This window comes from Mobula birostris, chromosome 7 (assembly GCF_030028105.1).
Source record: "Mobula birostris isolate sMobBir1 chromosome 7, sMobBir1.hap1, whole genome shotgun sequence".
Classification (NCBI taxonomy): domain Eukaryota; kingdom Metazoa; phylum Chordata; class Chondrichthyes; order Myliobatiformes; family Myliobatidae; genus Mobula; species Mobula birostris.
Window position 1 is genome coordinate 25,728,182 of NC_092376.1, and position 25,299 is coordinate 25,753,480.

At 41.7% G+C, this 25,299-nt stretch overlaps 1 protein-coding gene across 1 annotated transcript; it reads right to left on the minus strand.

Moving 5' to 3' along the window:
* Positions 1-1,399: 1,399 nt before the first annotated feature.
* LOC140200682 (inosine-uridine preferring nucleoside hydrolase-like) lies at positions 1,400-25,094 on the minus strand. Its single transcript, XM_072264248.1, has 6 exons — positions 24,982-25,094; positions 16,612-16,802; positions 13,591-13,770; positions 11,053-11,164; positions 7,184-7,320; positions 1,400-3,874 (listed from the first exon to the last, which is right to left on the minus strand). The coding sequence occupies exons 2-6, from the start codon at positions 16,792-16,794 to the stop codon at positions 3,527-3,529; spliced, it is 960 nt and encodes a 319-aa protein (XP_072120349.1). The 5' UTR covers positions 16,795-16,802; positions 24,982-25,094; the 3' UTR covers positions 1,400-3,526.
* Between the last annotated feature and the right edge of the window lie 205 nt (positions 25,095-25,299).

The following is a 25,299-nucleotide window of genomic DNA, read 5'->3' on the forward strand; positions in this document are numbered from 1 at the left end:
TACCGCAGATATTTTGAGGAATTATTCCAAAAAGCACAGTTAATTTGTTAGGTTGAAAATTAATTTTAAGTGCTTTAGAAATTGTAGAAAAAACTGACTTCCAGAACTGTTCCAGTATAGAACAGGACCAAAACATATGTGTCAGTGTAGCTGTCTCAGTTTTACATCTATCGCAATAACTATCAACATTAGGAAACACTTTAGACAATCTCTCCTTCGTCAAATAGTAACGATGTACAATTTTAAATTGAATCAGTGAATGACTAGCACAGATCGAAGAGTTAACCAACTTCAGAATCCGCATCCAATCCTCCGTCATAAAAGTCAAATTAAGTTCCTTTTCCCAGTCTTGTTTAATCTTAAATAAAGGACTCTTATCTCATTGTAATAGTAAATTATAAATTCTTCCAATGGAACCCTTCATCAAAGGGTTCATACTCGTAATAGTATCTAACAGGTCGGCATCCAATATGTAAGGAAACTTACTTCAATATTTTTGTAAGAAATGTCTAACTTGAAGGTATTGTAAAAAGTGTGAGTATGAAAGAGAATATTTATCAACTAATTGTTCAAAAGACATTAGTCTATCTTCTTTAAATAAATTCAAAAAATTAATACCTTTATTTTCCGAAGTAAAAAAAATTGGATCAAAGGCGGCTTAAAAAAGTAATTTTGATAAATTAAACTCCAAAGTTTAAATTTTTTTAAATTAAAAAAATTACGGAACTGGAGCCAAATTTGGAAAGAATGCTTACTCCCAGGGTATAAATTTAACAAGTTTAGCTAATTGTATAGGTAAAGCAGCTCCCAATAACAAGGTTAAATAAAACTGTTTCACAGCTTTCAATTCCAAGTCTACCCAAATTGGCCGATCGTTCTTATCAACACAGTGTAACCAAAAGGACATATATCGCACATTAACAGCCCAGTAATATGTCCTTAAATTAGGCAAAGTGAGACCTCCATCCTTTTTCAACTTTTGTAAGTGACGTTTACTAATTCTTGGTCTTTTATTATTCCAAATAAAAGATAAAATAATAGAATCAATCCGATCAAAAAACTTCTTAGTCAGAAAAACAGGGATATTCTGAAATAAATATAAAAATTTTGGTAAAATCATCATTTTGACTATATGGATGCGACCAACAAGTAAAAATGTAAGTGGGCTCCATCTACTAAATAAATATTTCATAGAATCTACCAGGGGAACAAAATTAGCTTTATAAAGATCCTTATATTTTTTAGTGATTATAACACCTAAACATCTAAAGAAATCTGTGACTTTGAAAGGAGTATTATCATATATAGAAATAGATTCATTTAAAGGAAACAGTTCACTTGTGCTAAAATTTATTTTATATCCTGGAAAATCTCCAAATTCATTAAATAATTTTAGCAAGGCAGGAATAGATTCCTCGGGATTGGATATATAAACCTGTAAATCGTTCAGGGTAAAGAGAAATCTTATGAATGGTCTCATTCAAAAAAACCCCATAAATATCTTTAGCTTCACGAAGAGCAATAGCAAGGGGTTCTAGTATTAAATTAAATAACAAAGAACTTAATGGACAACCTTGTCTTGTCCCCCGTGAAAGCTAAAAAAAAGGGGATCTACAGTTATTAGTAATAACAGTAGCAATAGGAGTTTTATATATGTTACGTACCCCGTTACTGGGTTGCCAAACCAGCAGAAATGGATCACTCAGTTGGAGTCTGGATTACTAGAACTAAGAAAGTTTTATTAAAGAAACAAGCAACATAGTTCACAGATTGTGCTGGGGGCAGCCTGCAAGTGTCTCTATGCTTCTGGCACTAACGTAACATCCCCACAATTTACTAAGCCTAGCCAGTTCACCAGAGCGTCGGAGGAAACCGGAGTTTACGGAGGAAATCCACAGGGTCAAGCACAGCTCCGGCAAACTCCTTACAGACAGCAGCAGGAACTGAAATCCGGAACAATCGTAGGTGCTGTTTGAACTGCTACAACTCTCAAACATACTGATGGAAATTTACAGTGACCAGCTAAACCACTAGCCCACACAACTTTGGGATGTGGAAGAAAGGCCACGCAGTCAGAGGGACAAACATTGCAAACTTCACCCAGGCAGCCCTCAAGGTCAGGAATGAAGCTGGATCTCTGGTGCTATGGTGCAGTGGCTGGAATAGCTGCACTAGAAATCATTGGGAAAGTTAACAAGAAAGCTTTGAAGGCACCTTTGAATCTTTTGCTTTGTTTCCTTAACAATCTCTCTCTGAGAGAGACATTTGGAGTAAGGTACCTGAGTGACATGCCGGGCCTGTTGACTGGTGTTAACTGAGTGTGACAAGGGATTTCAGGGCTGGGGATAGTCATCTGGAACAGGATGTTGGAGGATTTTTCAAAGACATTACTTTGCATTCTAAATGTAGTCTACCCCTCTGACATATACAGGACTGCAGAAATGACTTCTGTTCTCAAATCGTCGAGTATAACAAGTTATTACTGGATCAGTGTGGTTTATTTGATCAGTAGGACTAGCTGAGTTTGGCAATTTGGCTGACACACAGGCTGGGCTGAAGAACTTGTTTCTAACCCCATGACGCTAATTCAAAATGAATGTCTCATGAGTTCAAGGGTGGATATGGAAGAAGAGGCTTGCTGACTCAAATGGAAGAGATGCAGGAAGAGTGCTTTAAGGATGGTAAAAGGAGATGAGGGAAGTGGATCAGATCCCTGAATAACCCAAGAGAGAGAAAAGTTACGTGCTCAAGTTGTACATTTTAAGGTTGTAAATAAGGAAAAATATAAATAAAGTTGAAAGAGTACAGAGAAAACTTACAATGATGTTGCCAGATCTGGAGGACCTGAGTTATAAAGAAAGATTGAATAAGTTAGGACTTTATTCCTTATAACATAGAAGATTGAGAGGAGAGTTGATAGAGGTATACAAAATTATGAGGGAGGGATATAGACAGGGTAAATGCAAGCAGGCTTTTTCCACTGAGGTTGAGTGGGACTACAACTCGAGGTCATGGGTTAAGGGTGAAAGGTGAAAAGTTTAAGAGGAACATGAGGGGAAACTTCTTCACCTAGAGGGTCGTGAGAGTGTGGAATGAGCTGTCAGCACAAGTGGTGCATGCGAGCTCAATTTCAAAGTTTAAGCGATGGTAGGGCTATAGAGCACTATGGTCCCCGTGCAGGTCAATGTAAGTTGGCAGTTTAAATATTTTTGGCATGAGCTAGATGGGCCAAAGGGCCTGTTTCTGTGCTGTGCTTTTCTATGATAACAAAATTTTGACAATAAAATTTTCTTTGAACATTAGAACCTGACTAGAATGTTGAGCAAGGACAGAGTCAAACTTGGTGGTGGCACAACGGTCAACGGAAGAGGAGAAACAACTTGGACAGGTTACAAAGAGATTGACGTGGATTGGGACTTCCCAGTCCATTCAGGAGAAAACAAGAAAGGAAAGGGCAGAGAAGTGAAGTAAGCACTTTGCGAAGTCAGTAAGAGACTATGTTGCTAATATTGCTTTTAAAGGATGCTCATTTTGCAGCAGACATTAGAAGCTGCTTAAACTTCTCCACATCACATTTTGTTGTAATGAAAGCTCGATTTTGTTTTTTCATTAGGTTTCGTTTATCCAGGACCATCATCCCTCTGGTCAGTGACCCCTGTAACTCCACGCTCACTCCAGCCTCGGTGTGTTTAGTAACAACACTCTCATCTATTGCTGTAGCCATTGCATAAGAATCACAGGTGACAAAGCCAGGTGAAAAATGCATCCCTCCCTTTTCCTGCAGGGCCTTGGCAATTTTTTCACTGCGTGCCGTTATCTTCTTCAGGAAGGAAGCCTCCTCCGTGCCTTGATTTATCCACTCCTGAAAAAATGCCTGGCAATCAACCGAGAAAACACCACAATCATTCAATGGGAATCAAAACCCAAAAATAAGGTGTCACAGGTTTTTTAAAAAACACGCAGGACACTGTAACATGTTGAAATCTTTCTTGAAGTGATGAGATGAATGTGCAACTGTGAAAAAGAAAAAAAACACTAATGGTTTGGAAAATACAAACACACTAATGGGCAGGATCTTAGGGCAAAGATAGGATGAAAGCACACAGTCTATTTGTCAGGGTGGCAAATAACATCAAATGTAGAATCAGGTGTAGGCCATCTGGCCCATTGAGCCTGCTCTGCCATTCAATACAATCATGGCTGTTCTAGCCTAGGACTCAACTCCATCTACTTGCTTCCTCTCCCCCCCCCCCCCACCAATAACCCTCAATTCCCCTACTATGTAAAAATATATTTAACTCTGTCTTAAATATATTTGATGAGGTAGCCTCTACTGCTTTCTTGGGCAGGGATTCTAGATTCACTACTCTCTGAGAAGAACAGTTTCTCCTAATTTCTGTCTTAAATACCAAATCTTTAGGTTCTGTCCTCTGGCAGATTTCCTGCTTCCATGGTCTCTATCCCTTTTATATTTATATGTTCCTGTGAGATCCCTCTTATTCTTTTGAATTCCAGTGAGTATAGTCCCAAGTACCTCAATCCCTGACATGAACACCTAGGAGGCAATACTCAACCAGGAGCCCATTTGCAGCCACAGAAGATTTGGTACGTCACCAAAAACTCTCACAACTGCACTGTGGAGAGCATTCTAGCTGGCTGCATCACCACCTTATGTGGATGCTCCAACCCACAGGATTGCCGGGGGGGGGGGGGGGGCGACAGTTTCTGGAAGTTTGAGAAATTAATGTTCATACCATCAGGTTGGAGGCTACCCAGACTGTCTATAAGGTGTTGCTCGTCAAACCTGGCAACGATTTCAGCCCTGGGAAAAAGCCTCTGACTATCCACATAATCAATGCCTCTCATCATCTTATACACCTCTATCAGGTCTCCTCTCATCCTCCATCACTCCAAGGAGAAAAGGCCGAGTTCACTCAACCTATTCTCATAAGGCATGCTCCCCAATCCAGGCAACATCCTTGTAAATCTCCTGTGCACCCATTCTCTGGTTTCCACATCCTTCCTGTAGTGAGGCGACCAGAACTGAGCACAGTACTCCAAGTAGGGTCTGACCAGGGTCCTATATAGCTGCAACATTACCTCTCGGCTCCTAAATTCAATTCCACAATTGATGAAGGCCAATACGCCATACGCCTCCTTAACCACAGAGTCAACCTGCGCAGCTGCTTTGAGTGTCCCATGGACTTGGACTCCAATATCCCTCTGATCCTCCACACTGCCAAGAGTCTTACCATTAATACTATATTCTGCCATCATACTTGACCTACCAAAATGAACCACTTCACACTTATCTGGGTTGAACTCCATCTGCCACTTCTTAGCCCAGTTTTGCATCCCATCAATGTCCCGTTGTAATTTCTGACAGTCCTCCAGATTATCCACAACACCTCCAACCTTCGTGTCATCAGAAAACTTACTAACTCACTGGTCTATAATTTTCTGGGCTATCTCTACTCCCTTTCTTGAATAAAGGAACAACATCCGCAACCCTCCAATCCTCCGGAACCCCTCCCGTCTCCATTGATGATACAAAGATCATCGCCAGAGGCTCAGCAATCTCCTTCCTCACCTCCCACAGTAGCCTGGGGTACATCTCATCTGGTCCTGGTGACTTATCCAACTTGATGCTTTCCAAAAGCTCCAGCACATTCTCTTTCTTAATATCTAAATGCTCAAGCTTTTCAGTCTACTGAAAGTCATCACTACAATCACCAAGCTCCTTTTCCACAGTGAATACTGAAGTATTCATTAAATACCTCTGCTATTTCCTCCGGTTCCATACATACTTTCCCACTGTCACACTTGATAGGTTCTATTCTTTCACAGCTTATCCTCTTGCTCTTCACAGACTCGTAGAATGCCTTGGGGTTTTCCTTAATCCTGCCCGCCAAGGCCTTCTCATGGCCCCTTCTGGCTCTCCTAATTTCCTTCTTAAGCTCCTTCCTATTAGCCTTATAATCTTCTAGATCTCTAACATTACCTAGCTCTCTGAACCTTTTGTAAGCTTTTCTTTTCTTGTTGACCAGATCTGCAGTTTGGGTTTCAACAGGCCTCAGTTTAGAACTAAAAATTAGACCAAAGTCCTTCAGATCTGAAGAAAGTAAATATTTTTATATGCTAGAAATTTGTAGCCTAAAAAGCAGGGAGCTTCAGCCTTTGCTGTGTCCAGTTAGCTCAGTCATGTTTCATATCATGTGGACAGAACTGAATTAGGATCTCAGATAGATCATCTGTCGCGCACCTCACTGGGTTGATTTAATTTATTAAAATTGATAATTAACTAATATTGGTCATGTTATATTTATATGCAAGGTTAATTAGTAATTTAGACTGCAATATTGATCCTGAGCTTCTGACTGCCTGCTACTTCTATATTCCCCTCCCACTTTGACCTATCTATGTCATGGTCTTGTACACCATCACATCAAAGCCCAGAACAGCACACACAAAATGCTAGAAGAACTCAGCAGGTCAGGCAGTGTCCATGGAACCGAACAAGCAGTCGACAGTTCAGGCCGAGACTTTTCTTCAGGACTCAATGAAAACCCAAGGAACAATACCTCATTATCTGCCAGGGCATCTTGCAGCCTTCCAGACTCAATATTAACATCTCCAACTCCAGGTAATTCTCATTTCTTTCTGTCTGATTCAGAACTGACCATTTCTGCCAGTCACTCACCTGTGATCTTAGCTCAAATTTTCCTCTCTTTATTAGTTGGTCTGCTGGTCAGGTCCCACAGTCCAGCTAATGGCAACAAGTAACACAGGAAAAAAAAAATCAACTGTCTCTAAATACCACTTCAACCAATTTGCTCTCACCCTGGATATCCCCTTTTTATCCACACTATTCTTTCCCACTCTACTACTGAAAAATAACTTGTTTTAGCTCTTTTCTAGTCCTGACAAAAGACCTTGGAACTGAAATATTAACTCTTTCTCTTTCAACAGATGTGGAGTGCTTCCAGATTTTTGGCTTTTATTTTGGGTTAATTTCAAATCTGAGATTGATAGCCATTGTTAATCAAAAGCATCAAGGTGAGTAACAAGCAAGTTATGCTGAATGGTAGAACAGGATTGAGGGTTAATCGGCCTACACCTGTTTAAACCCAGTGTGTGTTTGCTCCCATTTTGTTTCTGTTTGGATGCATTTTCAATGGCTTACCCAAGGCAGAGGATGGCGAAGGCAATATTCCCAAGTGATGATGTGGGTGGGACACATAAAATAACTCAAGACGATGTAAGCTGCTTCGGGATCAGCCACAAAGTTAAATTCAGCACACATTGTCACATTCCCTCTGCCTGAAAAAGAAATTCAATCCATCACATCTTTAAAGATCCTTTGACCCAACACTTTCAGCAGTCTGGTGGAAGTATATCTTTATCACTTACTGGAAGATATAGATCACCTCCTCAATTCAGATGTGTCTTTGCTTTAAACGATTAGAAGAATACTCTCATTGGGCTGCTCAGCACAACCCTCGCCAATTTGATGCAAACAATGTGCTTCACTGTATGTTTTGACGTAAATACTTTTTAAAGATTAGCTTTGTCACATGGACATCAAAACATACAGAGAAATGCGTCATTTGCATCAAATCAAATCCAACGAAGATAGTGCTCACCAGCATTCACAACATTCCACCATCAACAAAACCTGCACACAACTTATTAACCCTAAGCCTTTAGAATGTGCGACGACCTAAACATCCAGAGGAAATCCACGTAGTCACAAGGAGAACATATAAACTCCTTTTAGACGGCGGTGAGAAATGAACCACGGTCTCACTTGCTATAATAGTGTCACGTTAACCGCTACGCTCCATGTACACGACAAATAAAGCTAATCTTTTAAATCTTTCGGTATTCCTGAATTTACTTACATGAAGCAAGCACTGTGTAAAGATTTACTGTTACCGAGTTCAGTTTAATTTTCATCTTGTGTTGACAAACTCATCCAGTGTTGATTATGACCAACAAAAATTCTGATGTCGTACAGATTTTGAATTTGAAGCTAAAGGACCCAACTCAGAGGCAAAAACAGACAGTCAGAACTTCTACAAATATATTAAATGGAAGACAGTAGGTAAACATTGGGATTGGGAAATTAATAATAGGGAACAGAAAAATGGCAGGCATTCTAAATCATTATTTTGGATTGGTTGTCATAGTAGAAGGCACCAAAAAGTTCTAACAATAATAGATAATCAAGGGACAACAGGGAAGGAGAAATTTAAAACAATCTTTATCATAAGAGGAAAAGTACTGACAAAGTAAAGGGTTAAGCAGGAGTTAGAACATAGAAATCTACAGCACATTACAGGCCCCTCAGCCCACAATGTTGTGCTGACCACGTAACTTACTCTAGAAACTGCCTAGAATTTCCCTACCGCATAGCCCTAAGTTCCACGTACCTAGCTAAGAGTCTCTTAAAAGACCCTATTGTATCCGCCTCCACCACTGTCGCTGGCAGTGCATTTCATGCACCCACCACTCTCTGTGAAAAACTAACCTCTGGCATCCCCTCTGTACCTACTTCCAAGCACTTTAAAACCATGTTAGCTATTTCAGCCCTGGGAAAAAGCCTCTGGCTATCCATACGATCAATGTTTCTCATCATCTTATACACCTCTGTCAAGTCCCCTCTCATCATCCGTCGCTCCACAGAGAAAAGGCTGAGTTCAATCAACTTATTTTCATAAGGCATGCTCTCCAATCCAGGCAACATCCTTGTAAATCTCCTCTGTACTCTTTCTTATCCACAAATCTTTTGAGTTCCCTACCATTCTTATGCCATGGACCCTACTATTAACCAAAGAGGTCCATGGATCCCAGGTTAGGAACACCTGGTCTAAAGACTGGTATATCCCCTGGACTTGATGGCCGGCATGCTATGAACTTTAAGTGGCTGCAAACATAATAGATTAACCTGATGGTATGAACATCAATTTCTCTAACTCAATTGCCCTCCTTTTTTTCATTCCCCTTTCTGGTTGCCCCTTTACCCCTTCTCTTCTCCTCACTGGGCCATCAACTTCCTCTGGTTCCCCTCTTCCTTTTCTTAGTCCATTTCTTTCCCCTTCTTCAGCCTTTTACCCCTTCAACCTATTCCCTCCCAGCTTCTTACTTTAGCCTTTCGCACTCCCCCACCCACCCCCCTTCCCACTCACCTAGTCTCACCTGTCACCTGCCAGCTTGTACTCTTCTCCTCCACTTCCTTCTTATACTGGCTTCTGCCCCCTTTCTTTCCAGTCCTGAGAAAGGGTTTTGCCCGATATATTAACTGTTTATTCCCCACCATGGATGCTGCCTGATTTGCTGTGTTCCTCCCGTACTTTGTGTGTGTTGCTCAAGATCCTGTTGGTAGAAAGCGGGGTGGGGGGAGATGTTAAAATGGGGTAAAAGTTGAGATGTTTCTGATATGGGAGAATGTCAAATGAGGGAATATATGTAGGAGTTGGTCATTTAAAACTGAGGTGCACAGGAACTTCATCTTACAGAGGGTGGTAAATCTGTGAAATAGTTTCTTGACACTCAGTCAGTGGAGATATTTAAAAAGGAAGTAGATAAACCTTAGAAAGATCATGGAATTGAAGTCTTAGGTACCTGGTGCCTGGGACAGATCAGCCATGATCTTATAGAATGGTGGGGTAGGTTTGAGGGGCTGAGTGGCCTACTGCTGCTCCTCTTTCCTGCCTTTCCCCCTCTCACATGCCTGCCCTTTCTGGATTCTGCTGCCTCTTAAAACTTTCTTCTGATTCTTCCAGTTCTGATATAATATCACCAGTTTACAAAGTTAATCTATTTCTCTCTCCTTGGACCGAACATAGAATGTAGAACATATAACAGTACAGCACGGTACAGGCCTTTTGGCCCCCAGTGTTATGCCGGTCCTTTAACCTACTGCAAGATCAATCTAATCCTCCCCATCCCCCACATTTTTCTGTCATCCATATGCCTATCAAAAAACCTCTTAAATGTCCGTAGTATTCACTTCTACTGCCATCCCTGGCATCAGATTTCACTCACCCATCATTCTCTGTACGATATCCCCCTATACTTTCTTTAAGTTACCTTAAAATTATGTCCTCTCACATTAGGCATTTCCGCCATGGGAAAGTCACTGGCTGTCCACTCAACCTATGCTTCTTATCATCTTATACAACTCTATGAAGTCATCTCTCATTCTTCTTCGGTTCAAAGAGAAAAGCCCCAGCTCACTCAACTTATTCTCATAAGACACACTCGCTTATCCAGACATCATCCTGCTAAATCTCCTCTGCACTCTCTCTAAAGTTTCCACATTCTTCCTAAAATAAGGCAGGCAGAACTGAACACAATACTCCAAGCATGGTCCAACCAAAGTTTTATAGAGCTGCAATATTACCTCAGGGTTCTTAAAGTCAAACCCCTGACTACTGAAGGCCTGCAAGCCATACCCCTTCTTAATCATCCTATCAACTTGTGTGGCAACCCTTGAGAGATCTATGCACATAGACTCCAAAGTTCCTCTGTTCCTCCATTATGTTACGAATCCTGCCACTTGCCCGACACTCTTTCAAATTTGAACTTCCAAAATGAATCATTTCACACTTTTCCAGGTTGAAATCCATCAGCCCAGATCCACGTCCTATCAAAGTCTCATTGTAACCTGTAACAACTCAAGCTGGGCATTCTTCCTGCATATTCAATTTTTAATTCAAGTTCCCAGCATCAGTAGTTGTTTTTATGATATAGGAACAGAATTGTCACATGGGAAGATTAGGGCATTAAGTCGATGAAGACCAATATGATTTTCAAAGGCCAATAAATCTGGGCAAATTCACATGATCACAAGGATGAAGAAATTATTGGGTTTGATGACCAGTTACACCCGTCAGCTTACAGTGATTTGTAAGACAGCACGCCTAGGCTAAAAGGAAATAAATACCCTTGTCTGGTTATCATCTAAAATATATGAATTTCAGATAACATCTGGTCAGATTCAGCCTGCCACAGTGAAATAGAATGCCGTATACAAAATGTAAAGCATACCTTCCATATTTCCCCCCATGATGTACAAATGTTTTAACTTCGCTGGGAACGTGGGATCCATTTTAGAAGCCAGGGCAACATTTGTCAGGGGTCCAGTTGCCACGAGAGAGACCTGCAGGTTAATAAATAGGCAACTTAGTTCAGACAATGAGATGTTATTGCAAGCTTATAAAATTGTCCAATATAACAGTTATTTTCCTTCTCTCATTTAGGTATACATTAAGAATTGGTTTGATACTCAGGAGCTTAAACTGCAGTCTGACATTCTAAAATCTTGCTCTTTATAAATATGATCCTTACTACATTAACAGTTAATACCACGCAAAATCTAAATCTAAATTGAATCCCTTCATTTGAACATGTTGATGTTTTGGGTCAAGACACTTCAGTCCAGGTGCAGAGTCTCTACAGTTCTCCTATCAGGGTTTCACCTTCTTCAGCTCTGTGTCACTTTCACCTATCACCTCCCAGTTTATTACACTATTCGTGAACACGGCGCAGCACATCACACAAACCAATCGTCCGTCCGTGGACTCACTTTACACCGCACGCTGTCGGAGCAGTGCTGCCAGGATAATCAAGGACACGACCCACCCAGCCAACAGACTTTTCGTCCCTTTTCCCTCGGAGAGAAGGCTCAGGAGCTTGAAGACTCGTACGGCCAGATTTGGGAACAGCTTCTTTCCAACTGTGATAAGACTGCTGAACGGATCCTGACCTGGATCTGGGCCGTACCCTCCAAATATCCAGACCTGCCTCTCGGTTTTTTTGCACTACCTTACTTTCCATTTTTCTATTTTCTATTTATCATTTAAATTGTTAATATTTACTAATTTTTACTATTTTTAATATTTAATATTTGTAATCCAGGGAGTGGGAAGCGCAGAATCAAATATCGCTGTGATGATTGTACGTTCTAGTACCAATTGTTTGGCGACAATAAAGTATAAAGTATTCCCACTTACCCCCCCCCCACCTCACCTAGATCAATTTCTTACCTGCCAGCTCTTGATCAAACTCTTCCCTCCACATTTTATTACTGGCTATTTCCCCTTTTCCTTTCCTGTCCTGGTGAAGGGCCCTGACTCAAAGCATCGATTGTCCATTTCATCCCACAGATGCTGCCTGACCTGTTGAGTTCCTCCAGTTTGTTTTATTTGCTGTTCTTTGGAGTTTAGAAGAATAAGAGATGGTCTCACTGAAAGGTACAAAATTCTTGGATGGCTCAGCAGGGAAGAGCTGGGGAGGATGTTTCCCCAGGCTTATGAAATTGGCACTAGGGCTCATGGTCTCAAAATAAGAGGTAGGCCCCTTTAAGACTGAGGTAAACTTTTAAATGTAGCTCGGCATAAAAACAAGCAAAACCAATACAGACAGAGGTATACAAGATATGCATAACGGACTCGTTGGCTTAAAAAAAGGCTATTAATTCTTCCAGTGTTTGAGTTCCAGCATTCATAGAGAAATTGAGGGCAACAAAAACTGCAAAATTAGTAGGCGAGGTGGAATTACGATGGCACTCAATGGTGACTCCTTCGTGTTCATCTATGAAAACATCTTAATTTCTACCTTTAATCTCTGCTTTTCCTTTTCAGTGTTGGTGAGGCTCTGTTGAAGACCCTGACCTGGGGTTACACTCAAGACTTCAGTTCTTCGCGGCGGTGGGACCTGCTTCTGGGGGCTCACGACTAGTATCCCAAGGACGCAGCCTAGAGACAATTGCGTCTTGGGGGTTCTGAGGTTTCACAGCCTGTGGACAGGCTGGTTCTAAGCCGACTGAGGCTTCGCAGGGGAAAACGGAACATCAGCTGTTGGGGGTCCTATACTTTGTGAATCACGCGCTCTCTCGTTGGTGGAGGAGAGATAGTTGCCAATTTTCCAGGTGGAAACCTCGGAAAAAACAGCACCACAATAGAATTGTAACACTGTAAGTCAGTGAGTTGTTTTGTTATGTCTCCTCTCTCACTATGAAAGGGGACAGACTTTTTTCTTTTTATTAGAGACAGAGAGAAAGTCTGTGGCAGGTCAAATTGTCAGGTGAACTATTAGCTTCTGTTGTACTGCAGATCATGAACTTTACTGGGGGCTTTGCTATTGCTGACTTCGTAGGTGGAGAACGCAGATGCTTTTTTGAACATGTGGGTGGGTGGGGGGAAGTCATTGCTTTGCAGCTGCTTGTTCGTGAGGGGGGAGTGGGGGTGCTTTGGAGTTCTAGTACTTTAGCTATCACTCATTCTTTGGTGCACCCTTCTGTTTTTGTGGATGTCCACAAAGAACAAGAATTTCGGAATGTATATTGCATACATTTCTCTGATATTAAATGGACCTATTGAACTACTGAATTAAAAATACAAATTTGGCATGCTGTAAACCAGGGGTTCCCAACCATTTTATGCCATGGACCCTTACCATTAACAGAGATTGGGAACCCCTGATCTAAATGAATGGTGGAAAAGGATATGGAGATTTAACAGAATGGGGTAGAGGAGCTGAATGGCTTGGTCTTGTCTCTAAGTGCCAGTGGTTGCAATTTCACACCTGGCCAGCATACGTGGTTGCAATCCGCATCATGGTATTCACCGCATGTTCGGCTTGTATATTCTCCAGCCCTGGAGCGTCGGGGTCAGGAACGTCACCCAGACCATCCTTGCCATGGTACTTATCCGCAACGGACCTATCTTTAACGAGAGGGGAAACGGCACCTCGGTACACGGGAATCTGTGTGAATGAGAGAAGAAACTTAAGAGCTGATCAGCCACAATGATATCTAACCAGGAGGTCATCAAGGCTGAACTTTACTGAGGGTCAATCACAATCCACCTCCCTCCAGCCAGGAATTTCTGGTCTTATCATAAATCCTTGGTACAGAGTCACTTTCACAGATACAGAAAGTGTTTTATTGGCCTGATGGTGGAATAGGTATCTGCCATTCCAGTGACTTTGAGTGAGGGCTTATAAACAATTTCTCTCTCCTCCTGTTTGTAATGCCCAGTGATCATCACTAAACTCCACCTAGACCAGTTTATGAAGGTTACAGAAGAAAGAGAAAACCGATGAGATTTCCAACAGAAAATGTCAAGAATTTCAGCAGGGCACACAAGAAGCTGCAAAGGGCAGTGTACACAGTCCAGTCCATCATGGGCTATGCCCTCCCCAACGAAGAGAGCATCTACAGGAGGTGACATCTAGCAACAGCCAATGTGTTAATGTAACAGTTCAATAAAACTCTGGTTTGACCACACTTGGACAATTTTGTTCAGTTTTTATTACCTCATTATAGGAAGGATGTGGAAGCTTTAGAGAGGGTGCACAGGAGATTTATTAGGATGCTGCCAGGGTCAGAGATTATGTCCTTCGAGGAAAGATTGAGTGAGCTAGGGCTTTGGAACGAAGAAGGATGAAAGGTGTCTTGATGGAGGTGTACATGATAAGATGCAATAACGGAGTAGACAGCCAGCACCTTTTTCCCAGGGCAGTGATGGCTAATTTAAGAATGCATAATTTTAAGGTGATTGGAGGCAAGTACTGCATAGGGAGGACATCAGAGGTAGGTTTACTGCCAGGTGGTGTCCTCAATGTATAAACCTTGTTTCTGTCTCTATGTGAGAGTCTGTCATTCCACTGCAACTGGGTTCAGTCATTTGTTGGTGCACTCTGTGACATCCGGTGACATGAAGAACGTGCAGATTCTGCACCGTCAGCTCCAGAGGGAAGGGTTCAACCCCGGCTGCTGCTCCCGGGTCTATGTGTTATGTGGTTACATCAGTTGCTAAGAAATGCTTTGGCAATTCTCAACCACCATCAGAATCAGAATCACTTTATTGTCGGTTTATGAAACATACCAGAATTGATTGTGGTTTGGTGCCAAGCATAAAACAAAGGGCAATACCACAACTGACACACAACAGCAACCAACAATTTACAGGACAACAGTGCAAACAGCCATGAGCAATCAACAGTTAGCAGAATGGTCATATGTGCAATAATCAATAATCAAACTTAAATAAATGTGAACATGTGAACAGACTAAATAATTATCAACAGAACAAGGTCAGGAAAGACTATTTTATGTGCACTGCATCCACTGTAAGACTCTTGAATGTGAATGGACCTCATAAGATAAAGATGAACTCTTAATCCCCCAATCCACCTCATAATGGCCTTGCACCTTACGTGCAACTTCACTGCACTCCCTCTGCAACTGTAACACTAAATTCTGCATTCTTTATTGTTTTCTTTTTGCACTGCCCCAGTGCACATATGTGTGGAACGATCTGCTCCTACAGCATGCAAACGAAGCGTTTCGCTGTATCTTGGTTCATGCGACAATAGTAAATCAATTACCTGTTATAAACCACACCACACAGAAAGGTACCTGACCTTACAGACTCAACTCTGGTTAAGGGTTCCCTTCCAAACTGAAGAAATTGTGGCAACACCAAGCAGGATTCTAATAAGGTCAAAATAATGTTTAAAGCAAGCCACAGTTATGGAGAAAAAAGTTACTAATTAGAAAAGAAAATGGAAAGTAAAGGTGCATGTGGCAGATGATTAGTGTTCTAGTTATGCTTTCCAGGTGTGGTGTGCATGCCCAAGATAACGTGCAAAAAAAAATGCGGATAAGTGGCATGCAGAGCCAGTCCTCGATCTTTAAAACTCACCCATAATTTTTTTAAAAAGACACTCAAGAGCTAACTTTACTTCAAAGGAAGCAGAAAGTTATATTTCACAACCCGAGAGCAGTGATGTTTCCAGAAGGTGCGTCTCACGCCAACTCGGCACCAGAAGGCTGCAAAAATACTGTCGTTGAATGATAGCGTTTTGAAATTCCCGCAGACCTGGGGTTACACATCAGTAGTTGGATAGTAAATGGCTAGAACAACAATTGCTATTTAGAAATAATATTAAAAGATTGATATTTTGAACAGTTTTTCCAAAATGCTTCATATTGTGTCTTCACAACTACACGGGAGATTGGCTTTAACTGGTGCATTTACTTTGCAATAACAGACAGCAATGTGCAGGTGTAGACAACGGATCAATACATGGTGTGGGGGGAGGAGGGTCATTGATCTAAAAGGAATAGATACATGAATACATGTACAGAAGCAACAGGACTCATCTTCTTTTCCTTTAAAAGGAAATAATTCCTTTATTAATCAATGATCATTTCTGCTCAAGGTTACCATGGCACGCCGGAGAATTTTTGTTTAAAAATTACTGTCAATTTGGGCAAATGCCATTGGAAGGGTTCTCGCCCCTCTGCTATTTTTTTTCAGTTTATATAAAATCCACACAAAGAAGTCTCCGCGAAGAATCTAAATCAAGAGAAAGCCCACAGATGCTGGGAATCCGAGCAACAGACACAAAATGCTGGAGGAGCTCAGTAGGCCGGGCAGAAACAAGTACAGTCGTTTCGGGACCAAAGGACAAAGGATCTCGGCCCGAAACGTCGACTGTACTTTATTCCATGGACGCCGCCTGGTCTACTGAGTTCCTCCAGCGTTTTGTGTGTGTTGCGAGGAATCTATCCCACTTCCTACTGGTTTCGTCACTTACCTCTGACCTGCGGCAAACTTTAAGCACCCGGAGCACGTTCCTGCACACATTGTCAACTGTCGTGTTTCCATAACAACATGTTACACCCAGGATTTCTACCTGAGGAGCTGCGAGAGCCATCATTATTGCGTGGGCGTCATCCACGCCACAGTCGACGTCTAGGAGCAGCAGCTTCTTTGCCATCTTTGAATCTGAGCAGACAAAACACAGTGGTCTGGTCACAGCATTTGACGAGCCGCCAAAGTCCCGTGGTTACTGCTCCAGGCGACGTAGTATGCACGCTTACTGCAACTGTCCAAATTTCTCGGTAAGGGTTGAAATCGATCTAGTATCCATCACTTCTGCTGGCAGCTCTTTCCACACTCACACCACCCTCTGAGCAGGGTTGCCAGATTGAAATTTTAATTTAAAGCCAAACAATACTAAGGGAAAAAGCCAAATGATTCCTCTGACACCAACCAGATTAGGAAAAAGCCAGCTTTCTGGAATTTGCCACCAAAAATGCCAATCTGGTAACCCTGCGTCTGAGTGAAGAAGCTCCCCCTCATGACCCCCTTAAACTATTCACCTTTCACCCTTAACCCATAACCTGTAGTTCTTGTCTCACCATCTTCAGTGGAAACCCTCATAAGTTTGTACATCCCAAACCCTCATTCTCCTACACTCCAGAGAATACAGTCCTAAACTCTTCAACCTTTCCTTGTAACTCAGGGCCTCAAGTCTGGGAAACATCCTTGTAAATTTTCTCTGCATTCTTTCAGTCTTACTGATAACTTTCCTGTAGGTAAGTGACCAGAACTGCACACAGTACTCCAAATTAGGCCTCCCCAAGGGTTGATACCTGGAGCCAGAGGAGGGAGCGGAGGCAGATACAATCACTACCTTTAAGAGGCAGTAACAAACAAGATGTTGGGGGATTTCTGTGGGTCAGTCAGCATCTCTGAAGTGAAACAGATAGTTGACGTTCCCAGTATCAGACTGCTGTAACTGTTGAGACTAATCAGAGTGGTGCCAAGAAAACAACCTCTCCTTCAATGTCACAAAAACAAAAGAACTGGTTGTGGATTACAGGGGGAAGGGAGATAGGCTAGCCCCTATTGACATCAATTGATCTGAGGTTGAGAGGGTGAACAGCTTTAAGTTCTTTGGCATATGTCACAAAAACTGTGGGTCAACTGTCTTAAGAAAAATAACAAGATGGCTTGATTCACAAAAATAGATTGAGGTGCTTTTATTTACAAAAATAGTGGGAAAACAAAAACCTGAACGTCCACATCAAAACAAGAAAAAAACTGAAAAAAAATACAATATATATACAGCATGCAATTGTCACCCGTCTGGTTTAACAGCCAACCTCAGACTAAACACAAAAAAAAACCCAAAGCCTTGGTTACCCAAGGCTTATAACTGCTAAGCCCCTCCCCTAGACCAGCCAAAAGCTAATTAACTCAATTATCTTCCATTTCACACAATCTGAAACTCTACAGCCAGTTCTCACAATAAACACATATACCTCATTATAGAATTCACCATTTCCCAATTAAATAATTTAAATAAACCCCAAAACTTTACCACAAGATGAGTAATTAGGTAACGTAACCCTTGACCCAGTTATCCTCCACCATCAGCACACCTGTGCAGGTTGCTGCTGCCTCTATATGAGACAGCTCTGTTTCAGACCCAGTGTCTATTACTGCTGGGGATGAATGTTTTACTGAGTGTGCCATGTGCTGTCCGTAATCAGTGACGGGCCTTCGTCACCGAGGATCTCACGTGGTCGGTATATACCTGCACAACAGTGCCTCTTTCACCTCAGACGGTTGAAGAAGTTAGGTGTGGCCCCCCAGATTCTAAGAACCTTCTACAGGGGAACAATTGAGAGCATCCTGACCAGCTGCATCACTGCCTGGTATGGGAACTGTACTTCCCTTAATCGTAGGACTCTGCAGAGAGTGGTGTGCACAGCCCAGCACATCTGTAGTTGTGAACCTACCACTATTCGGGTCATTTACAAAGACAGGTGTGTAAAACGGGCCCAAAGGATCATTGGCGACCCGAGTCACTCCAACCACAAACTGTTCCAGCTGCTACCATCCAGGAAACGGTACCGTGGGGGAGGGGGGACGTCACGTAATGACGTGATGTTGAGACGTATGAATCCAGCTCTCCCGTAAAAAATCAGCAAAGTACCGTTTAAACAAAGTTAATAAATACGTTCCGAAAACTACTTATAAACTTCTCAAGACTATTTTACGATATGCCTCGTGACAGAAGAAGTCTGCTGTTGTGAAGTCGCCGCGAGACAGAAAGAAAAAAAGGTCCACTGCAGCGATGGATCCTCGGACTCAGGTTGCATCTCCTTCGGAGGAGACACGTTTTATCTCTGGCGTAGAAGAACAGGGAGCAATGGCGGCGGTAGCGGTCCCTGCGAAGAAGTTGGCGGAATTGCGCATGCGCAAAGAAGTTGGCATGCGCAAATCGATAAACACGAGGAATTCTGCAGATGCTGGAAATTCAAGCAACACACATCAAAGTTGCTGGTGAACGCAGCAGGCCAGGCAACATCTCTAGGAAGAGGTATAGTCGACATTTCAGGCCGAGACCCTTCGTCAGGACTAACTGAAGGAAGAGTGAGTAAGGGATTTGAAAGTTGGAGGGCGAGGGGGAGATCCAAAATGATAGGAGAAGACAGGAGGGGGAGGGATGGAGCCAAGAGCTGGACAGGTGATAGGCAAAAGGGGATACGAGAGGATCATGGGACAGGAGGTCTGGGAAGAAAGACAAGGGGGGGTGGACCCAGAGGATGGGCAAGACGTATATTCAGAGGGACAGAGGGAGAAAAAGGAGAGTGAGAGAAAGAATGTGTGTATAAAAATAAATAACAGATGGAGTACGAGGGGGAGGTGGGGCATTAGCGGAAGTTAGAGAAGTCGATGTTCATGCCATCAGGTTGGAGGCTACCCGGACGGCATATAAGGTGTTGTTCCTCCAACCTGAGTGTGGCTTCATCTTTACAGTAGAGGAGGCCGTGGATAGACATGTCAGAATGGGAATGGGATGTGGAATTAAAATGTGTGGCCACTGGGAGATCCTGCTTTCTCTGGCGGGATCCCACCACTAAGCACATCTTTCCCTCCCCCCGCCCTGCATTCCGCAGGGATTGCTCCCTACGCAACTCCCTTGTCCATTCGTCCCCCCCATCCCTCCCCACTGATCTCCCTCCTGGCATTTATCTGTGTAAGCGGAACAAGTGCTACACATGCCCTTACACTTCCTCCCTTACCACCATTCAGGGCCCCAAACAGTCCTTCCAGGTGAGGCAACACTTCACCTGTGAGTCGACTGGGGTGATATACTGCGTCCGGTGCTCCCGATGTGGCCTTTTATATATTGGCGAGACCCAACGCAGACTGGGAGACCGCTTTGCTGAACATCTACGCTCTGTCCGCCAGAGAAAGCAGGATCTCCCAGTGGCCACACATTTTAATTCCACATCCCATTCCCATTCTGACATGTCTATCCACGGCCTCCTCTACTGTAAAGATGAAGCCACACTCAGGTTGGAGGAACAACACCTTATATTCCATCTGGGAATGCCTCCAACCTGATGGCATGAACATCGACTTCTCCAACTTCCGCTGATACCCCACCTCCCCCTCGTACCCCATCTGTTACTTATTTTTATGCACACATTCTTTCTCTCACTCACCTTTTTCTCCCTCTGTCCCTCTGAATATACCCCTTGCCCATCCTCTGGGTCCCCCTCCCTCCTTGTCTTTCTCCCCGGACCTCCTGTCCCATGATCCTCTCGTATCCCCTTTTGCCTATCACCTGTCCAGCTCTTGGCTCTATCCCTCCCCCTTCTGTCTTCTTCTATCATTTTGGATCTCCCCCTCCTCCTCCAACTTTCAAATCCCTTACTCACTCTTCCTTCAGTTAGTCCTGACGAAGGGTCTCGGCCTGAAACGCCGACTGCACTTCTTCCTAGAGATGCTGCCTGGCCTGCTGCGTTCACCAGCAACTTTTATGTGTGATGCGCAAATCGATACAATTTAAACTACAAGAACCGACTGCCACTGCAAGTGAAAGTGACTCAGAGTCAGAATCGGATTCCGCAGAGAACACATTTGAAGAAGAGGAGGAAGAACTGGAAGAGACTAAAAGTAAAGGATATGATGGAGACATGAAAGAGGCTTTATTGCAACTAATGACTGAATTAAAAGGAGTAAAAATAGAGATTAGAAACATGAAGCTGAGCTATGATAAAGCTATGAAAAGGCAGGAGAAAATGGATAAGAAACTTCAAAAGTTGGAAAGAACAATGGAGCATATTTACGACAGAGTGGAAAAAACAGAAAGTGATATGCTTGTCTGGAAAACGGAAATAAATCGACTGTTGGTAAAAGTGGATGTGTTGGAAAATTTTAGTAGATGAAATAATATTAAGATTGTTGGTCTTAAAGAAGGTACAGAAGGAGACAATCCAATAGAATTTTTTCAAAGATGGATCCCGGAAACTTTGCAAATGAAAGAGGAACACCGATCAATTGAAATTGAACAGGCACATAGAGCTCTAAGACCAAAACCACAAGATGACCAATATCCACGATCAATTTTAATAAAATGTTAAAGATTTCAAGACAAAGAAAGGATTCTACAGGCGGCTGCTCAAGCTGCCAAGAATAGAAAAGGGCCATTGATGATAGAAGGGAAGAAAACCTTTTTCTACCCTGACATAAGTTATGAACTTTTGAAGAGAAGGAAGAAATTTAATCCAGTGAAAAAAGTCTTATGGGATCACGGTTATCAATTTATACTGCGCTATCCTGCAACCTTGAGGATTTTTTTGGCTGCCGGAGAAAAGAGATTTTTTGATGACTACCAGAAAGCAGAGGAGTTTGTGCGAGATTCTTTGAAGATACAAGAACCAGGGGAGTGAGATGGATTAAAGATGAAGATTTTGTCAAGGAATAGACTTGGTGGATTTTTAAAGGTGAAAGAATATATAAATATATTATTAATTATATGATAGAGGGGAAGAAAGGTTAAAGTTTGAAGAATATTAGTTGGGAATAGTGACATTAATTTTTATATATATATACACAATATTTTTTTGTTATGGGGGAGCTGGAAGAAATACTGACCAATCGTTAAATGGATACTGGAAAAGAAAGGATCTCCTATATTAAAACATTTGATTGATCTATGGAATAAGATAAACGTTGATAATGAAATAAAGAAATCTTTATTAGCAAGGAGACCTTTGATTCAAAACAGACTTATTCCTTTTACAATGGATAATCAACTTTTATGTAATTGGTACCAAAAAGGGATTAGATCTATAGGAGACTGTTATGAACGAGGTATATTGATGTCATTTGAACAATTAATGAATAAATATAAAATATCAAATAACACGTTCTTTTGTTACCTTCAATTAAGGGCTTATTTAAAAGACAAACTGGGTCAAACAATGTTTTTGCCAAAACCCAATGAAATTGAAATTTTAATTCAAAAAGGAAGAATTTAAAAAATTATTTCTTTTATGTATAATTTGGTTCAAAATCACAATTAAACAAGGAATCCACAAGTCAAAACAAAAATGGGAAACATCTGAATATTAATATTGATGAAGCAAATGACAGTATGACAAATACAATAAACGTACGACTTAGATTAGTACAATATAATTTTTTACGCCAATTATATATTACACTGCAAAAAATAAATAGATTAAATTCAAATTTAACTGATCAATGCTTTCGATGTAATCAAGAAATTGGTACTTTCTTACATTCTATTTAGTCTTGTTCCAAAGTTCAACCTTTTTGGAGAAATTTAAGTTTTATTGGAACAAATTACTGGAACTCAACTTCCACATAACCCTATATTATTTCTATGATATTGAAGGGATAATACTGAAACTTAAACTGAATAAATATCAGAAAGAATTTATAAAAATTGCATTGGCAGTAGCTAAGAAGGTTATAGCAGTTACTTGGAAATCGGATTCATATTTAAGTATGGATCGTTAGAATAATGAAATTTCTAGTTGTATTCCACTCGAAAAATTTACTTATAATTTAATAGATAAATATGACACATTTTTGAATATTTGGCGCCCATATTTACAAAAGATAGGATGGCATATTTCGTTGCTCCGATGATAAAGATGTTGGTCCCTTGGGGAAAGTAATAAATAAATATACTAAATTTATTTTGAATCCCATGGCGCATGTGGAAACTTTCCAATATCCAGGTAGTTCTTCTTTCTTCTTTCTTTTTCTTTTCTTTTTTTTTCAGGTAGGGGTATATATCGGGGGGGGAAGGGTTAAAGGGAGGGGGAGGGTAGATATTAGTAATCTTTTTGAAAACTCAATAAAAATTATATTAAAAAAAAAGAAACGGTACCATAACATAAAAGCCAGGACCAACAGGCTCCGGGACAGCTTCTTCCACCAGGCCATCAGACTGCTTAGTTCACGCTGACACAACTGTAATTCTATGTTATATTAACTATCCTGTTGTACATCCTATAAATTACTATACATTTCACATTTAGAAGGAGACGTAATGTAAAGATTTTTACTCCTCATGTACGTGAAGGATGTAAGTAATAAATTCAATTCAAGACTCTTCTTCCATGTCCAAATGACGAGTTTCAATCTAAAGTGTCAACCAAGTGACTGGGTTTCCACCAGATGCTCTGGTTTCCTTTCACATCCTAGGGTGAACAGGTAGGCCATCATACATTTCCTGAAGCATGTAAGTAAATCGTAGAATCTGGAGGGGGTTGATGGGAAAACAAGGAGAACAAAAATGGGATTAGCAGAAGTGGGAATTTGATGGTCCATACGGACATGGTGTGGGGTGTAGTTGGCAACCTCTACTTCAAGGTTCCACAGCTTCTTCCCATTGCCATCAGGTTCTTGAACTGATGTGAAAAACCCCGATACTATCTTGAGCTGTTCCTTTCTCTCTTTCTTTCTTTCTTTCTCTTTCTCTCTCTCTCTCTCTCTCTCTCTCTCTACTTGCACTAAAGTTGTAATGTTTTATTTATTTTGTGGTGTAACATACGTATAATTTGAGTTAATTGAAGTTTATGTTCATTTGTATGTCATGTTTGTAATGTCTGTGCTGCTATTCCAAAAAGCAAATTCTCATGGCATTGATACTCTTGAGAATTGATGCCCATGATAATAGATTTGAGCTTGAACAGTGGAATCTTGGGGAAGGTGATGGGGAGGCGCAGGAAATAAGTGTTAGATTGGTGTAAGGAGAGAGTAGTAACAGGGCCTTTGGCCCGCCATCTTCATGTCAATATTCAGCCAATCCATTTGAACAGATATATTAATTCACTATCCCCTATAATGCTGCTGATGGACTCATTCCAGGCTGCAGGAATATGTGCTGAGGGAAGCACTGGAACCGAAACAAGGGTTCGGAGGAGAAGGACCACTGTATAGGTTCTTCTGCGACTGGTTTGGTGAGGAAGTCCCTCAATTCTAGTAGTAGTGTACCACCCCAAGAGGCCGCATGAGTGGCAACCGTCCTATTGGTTTTAAGGAATATAATAGGATGCTAATACAGTATTTAAGGCATTGACCATGAATGCAAGAACAAAAAAAAGCATTGACCGTTAATTCTTGTAAATATTATGAATAAAATTTATTTTGATATATTAAAATGCCTCTTTCCTTACATTCTATCGACTCCCTGTTTACTTCCACACTGGGGCAATAGTAATGGCCAAGGAATCTACCAAGCCACATGCTGCTGGGAAGTGGGAGGGAACTGGAACACTGAGGAAACCCACACAGTCACGGGGAGAACACGCCAACTCCACAGGGACAGCACTGGATGTCAGGATTGAACCCAGGTCTCTCGTGCTGTGAGACCACAGATCTAGCGGCTACTCCAGTGCACCACAGTTTGTGCACACCCAGAGGTTGGCGAGAATCAAAGGATCTCCAGAAGAGAACCAAAGGAAGGATCTGCATTCTGCAGAAGGCAGGAGACCTAGTAGAAACTGAGTGATGCGATCCAGTGAACTGAGCGAACCCTAATGCGAGGACAGTAAAGACATTTTCAGACGAGACGTAAAAAGGAGGTAATTGAAATCTATCTGAAGTTTTCAGAGACAGAGAGGGAGAAGAACAAATGCTGAGTTGCAAGGAGCAGTCACTCACCAAGCTTCACTAGAGCCAGGACCAGCTCAGGCAGCAACTTTGAAGGAGAAAGAGTGTCCATGTTTTAGATGGAACTCTTTGCCAGGACAGTCTTGGGCATCAAGGGCCGAAACAGTAAACATGGAGAGGGTACCTGAAGTTTTCTTCAGTGCCAGGAGCACAAAATCAAATGCAAACTCACCTCCCACTTAAAGTGTCATCTAATGGTAGTTCCTGGTGGGCTCCCCCAGTAGATAGGGCCTATACTGTTCTATGTTCTGTATCTTGGGAAGGCAAAGGCAACTTACTGCTTCAGCTCCAGAAGCTGGCGTTGCTAAAAACAGAAACCCTGCTTTGACCTTCAGTCGGGGGGAGGAGCTCTCATTGCTTCCCACATGTGCAAGGGTCACCACTGAACAACAGAGAATAAGCAAAGAAGGTAATCATTTTTAAATAGGAAGAAGGAATTGAATGAGGTCAGATTGGAGAGAACTGGAAACTGGCCAATCCAGAGGGCACA

Coding starts and splice junctions, on each gene's coding strand:
- LOC140200682 (XM_072264248.1), bottom strand. CDS start 16,794: ATGGCAAAGAAGCTGCTGCTCCTAGACGTCGACTGTGGCGTGGATGAC. Junction 13,771..16,611: donor AAGTTTGCCGCAGGTCAGAG/GTAAGTGACGAA, acceptor TCATTCACACAG/ATTCCCGTGTACCGAGGTGC. Junction 7,321..11,052: donor CATGGGGGGAAATATGGAAG/GTATGCTTTACA, acceptor TTTCTTTTTCAG/GCAGAGGGAATGTGACAATG.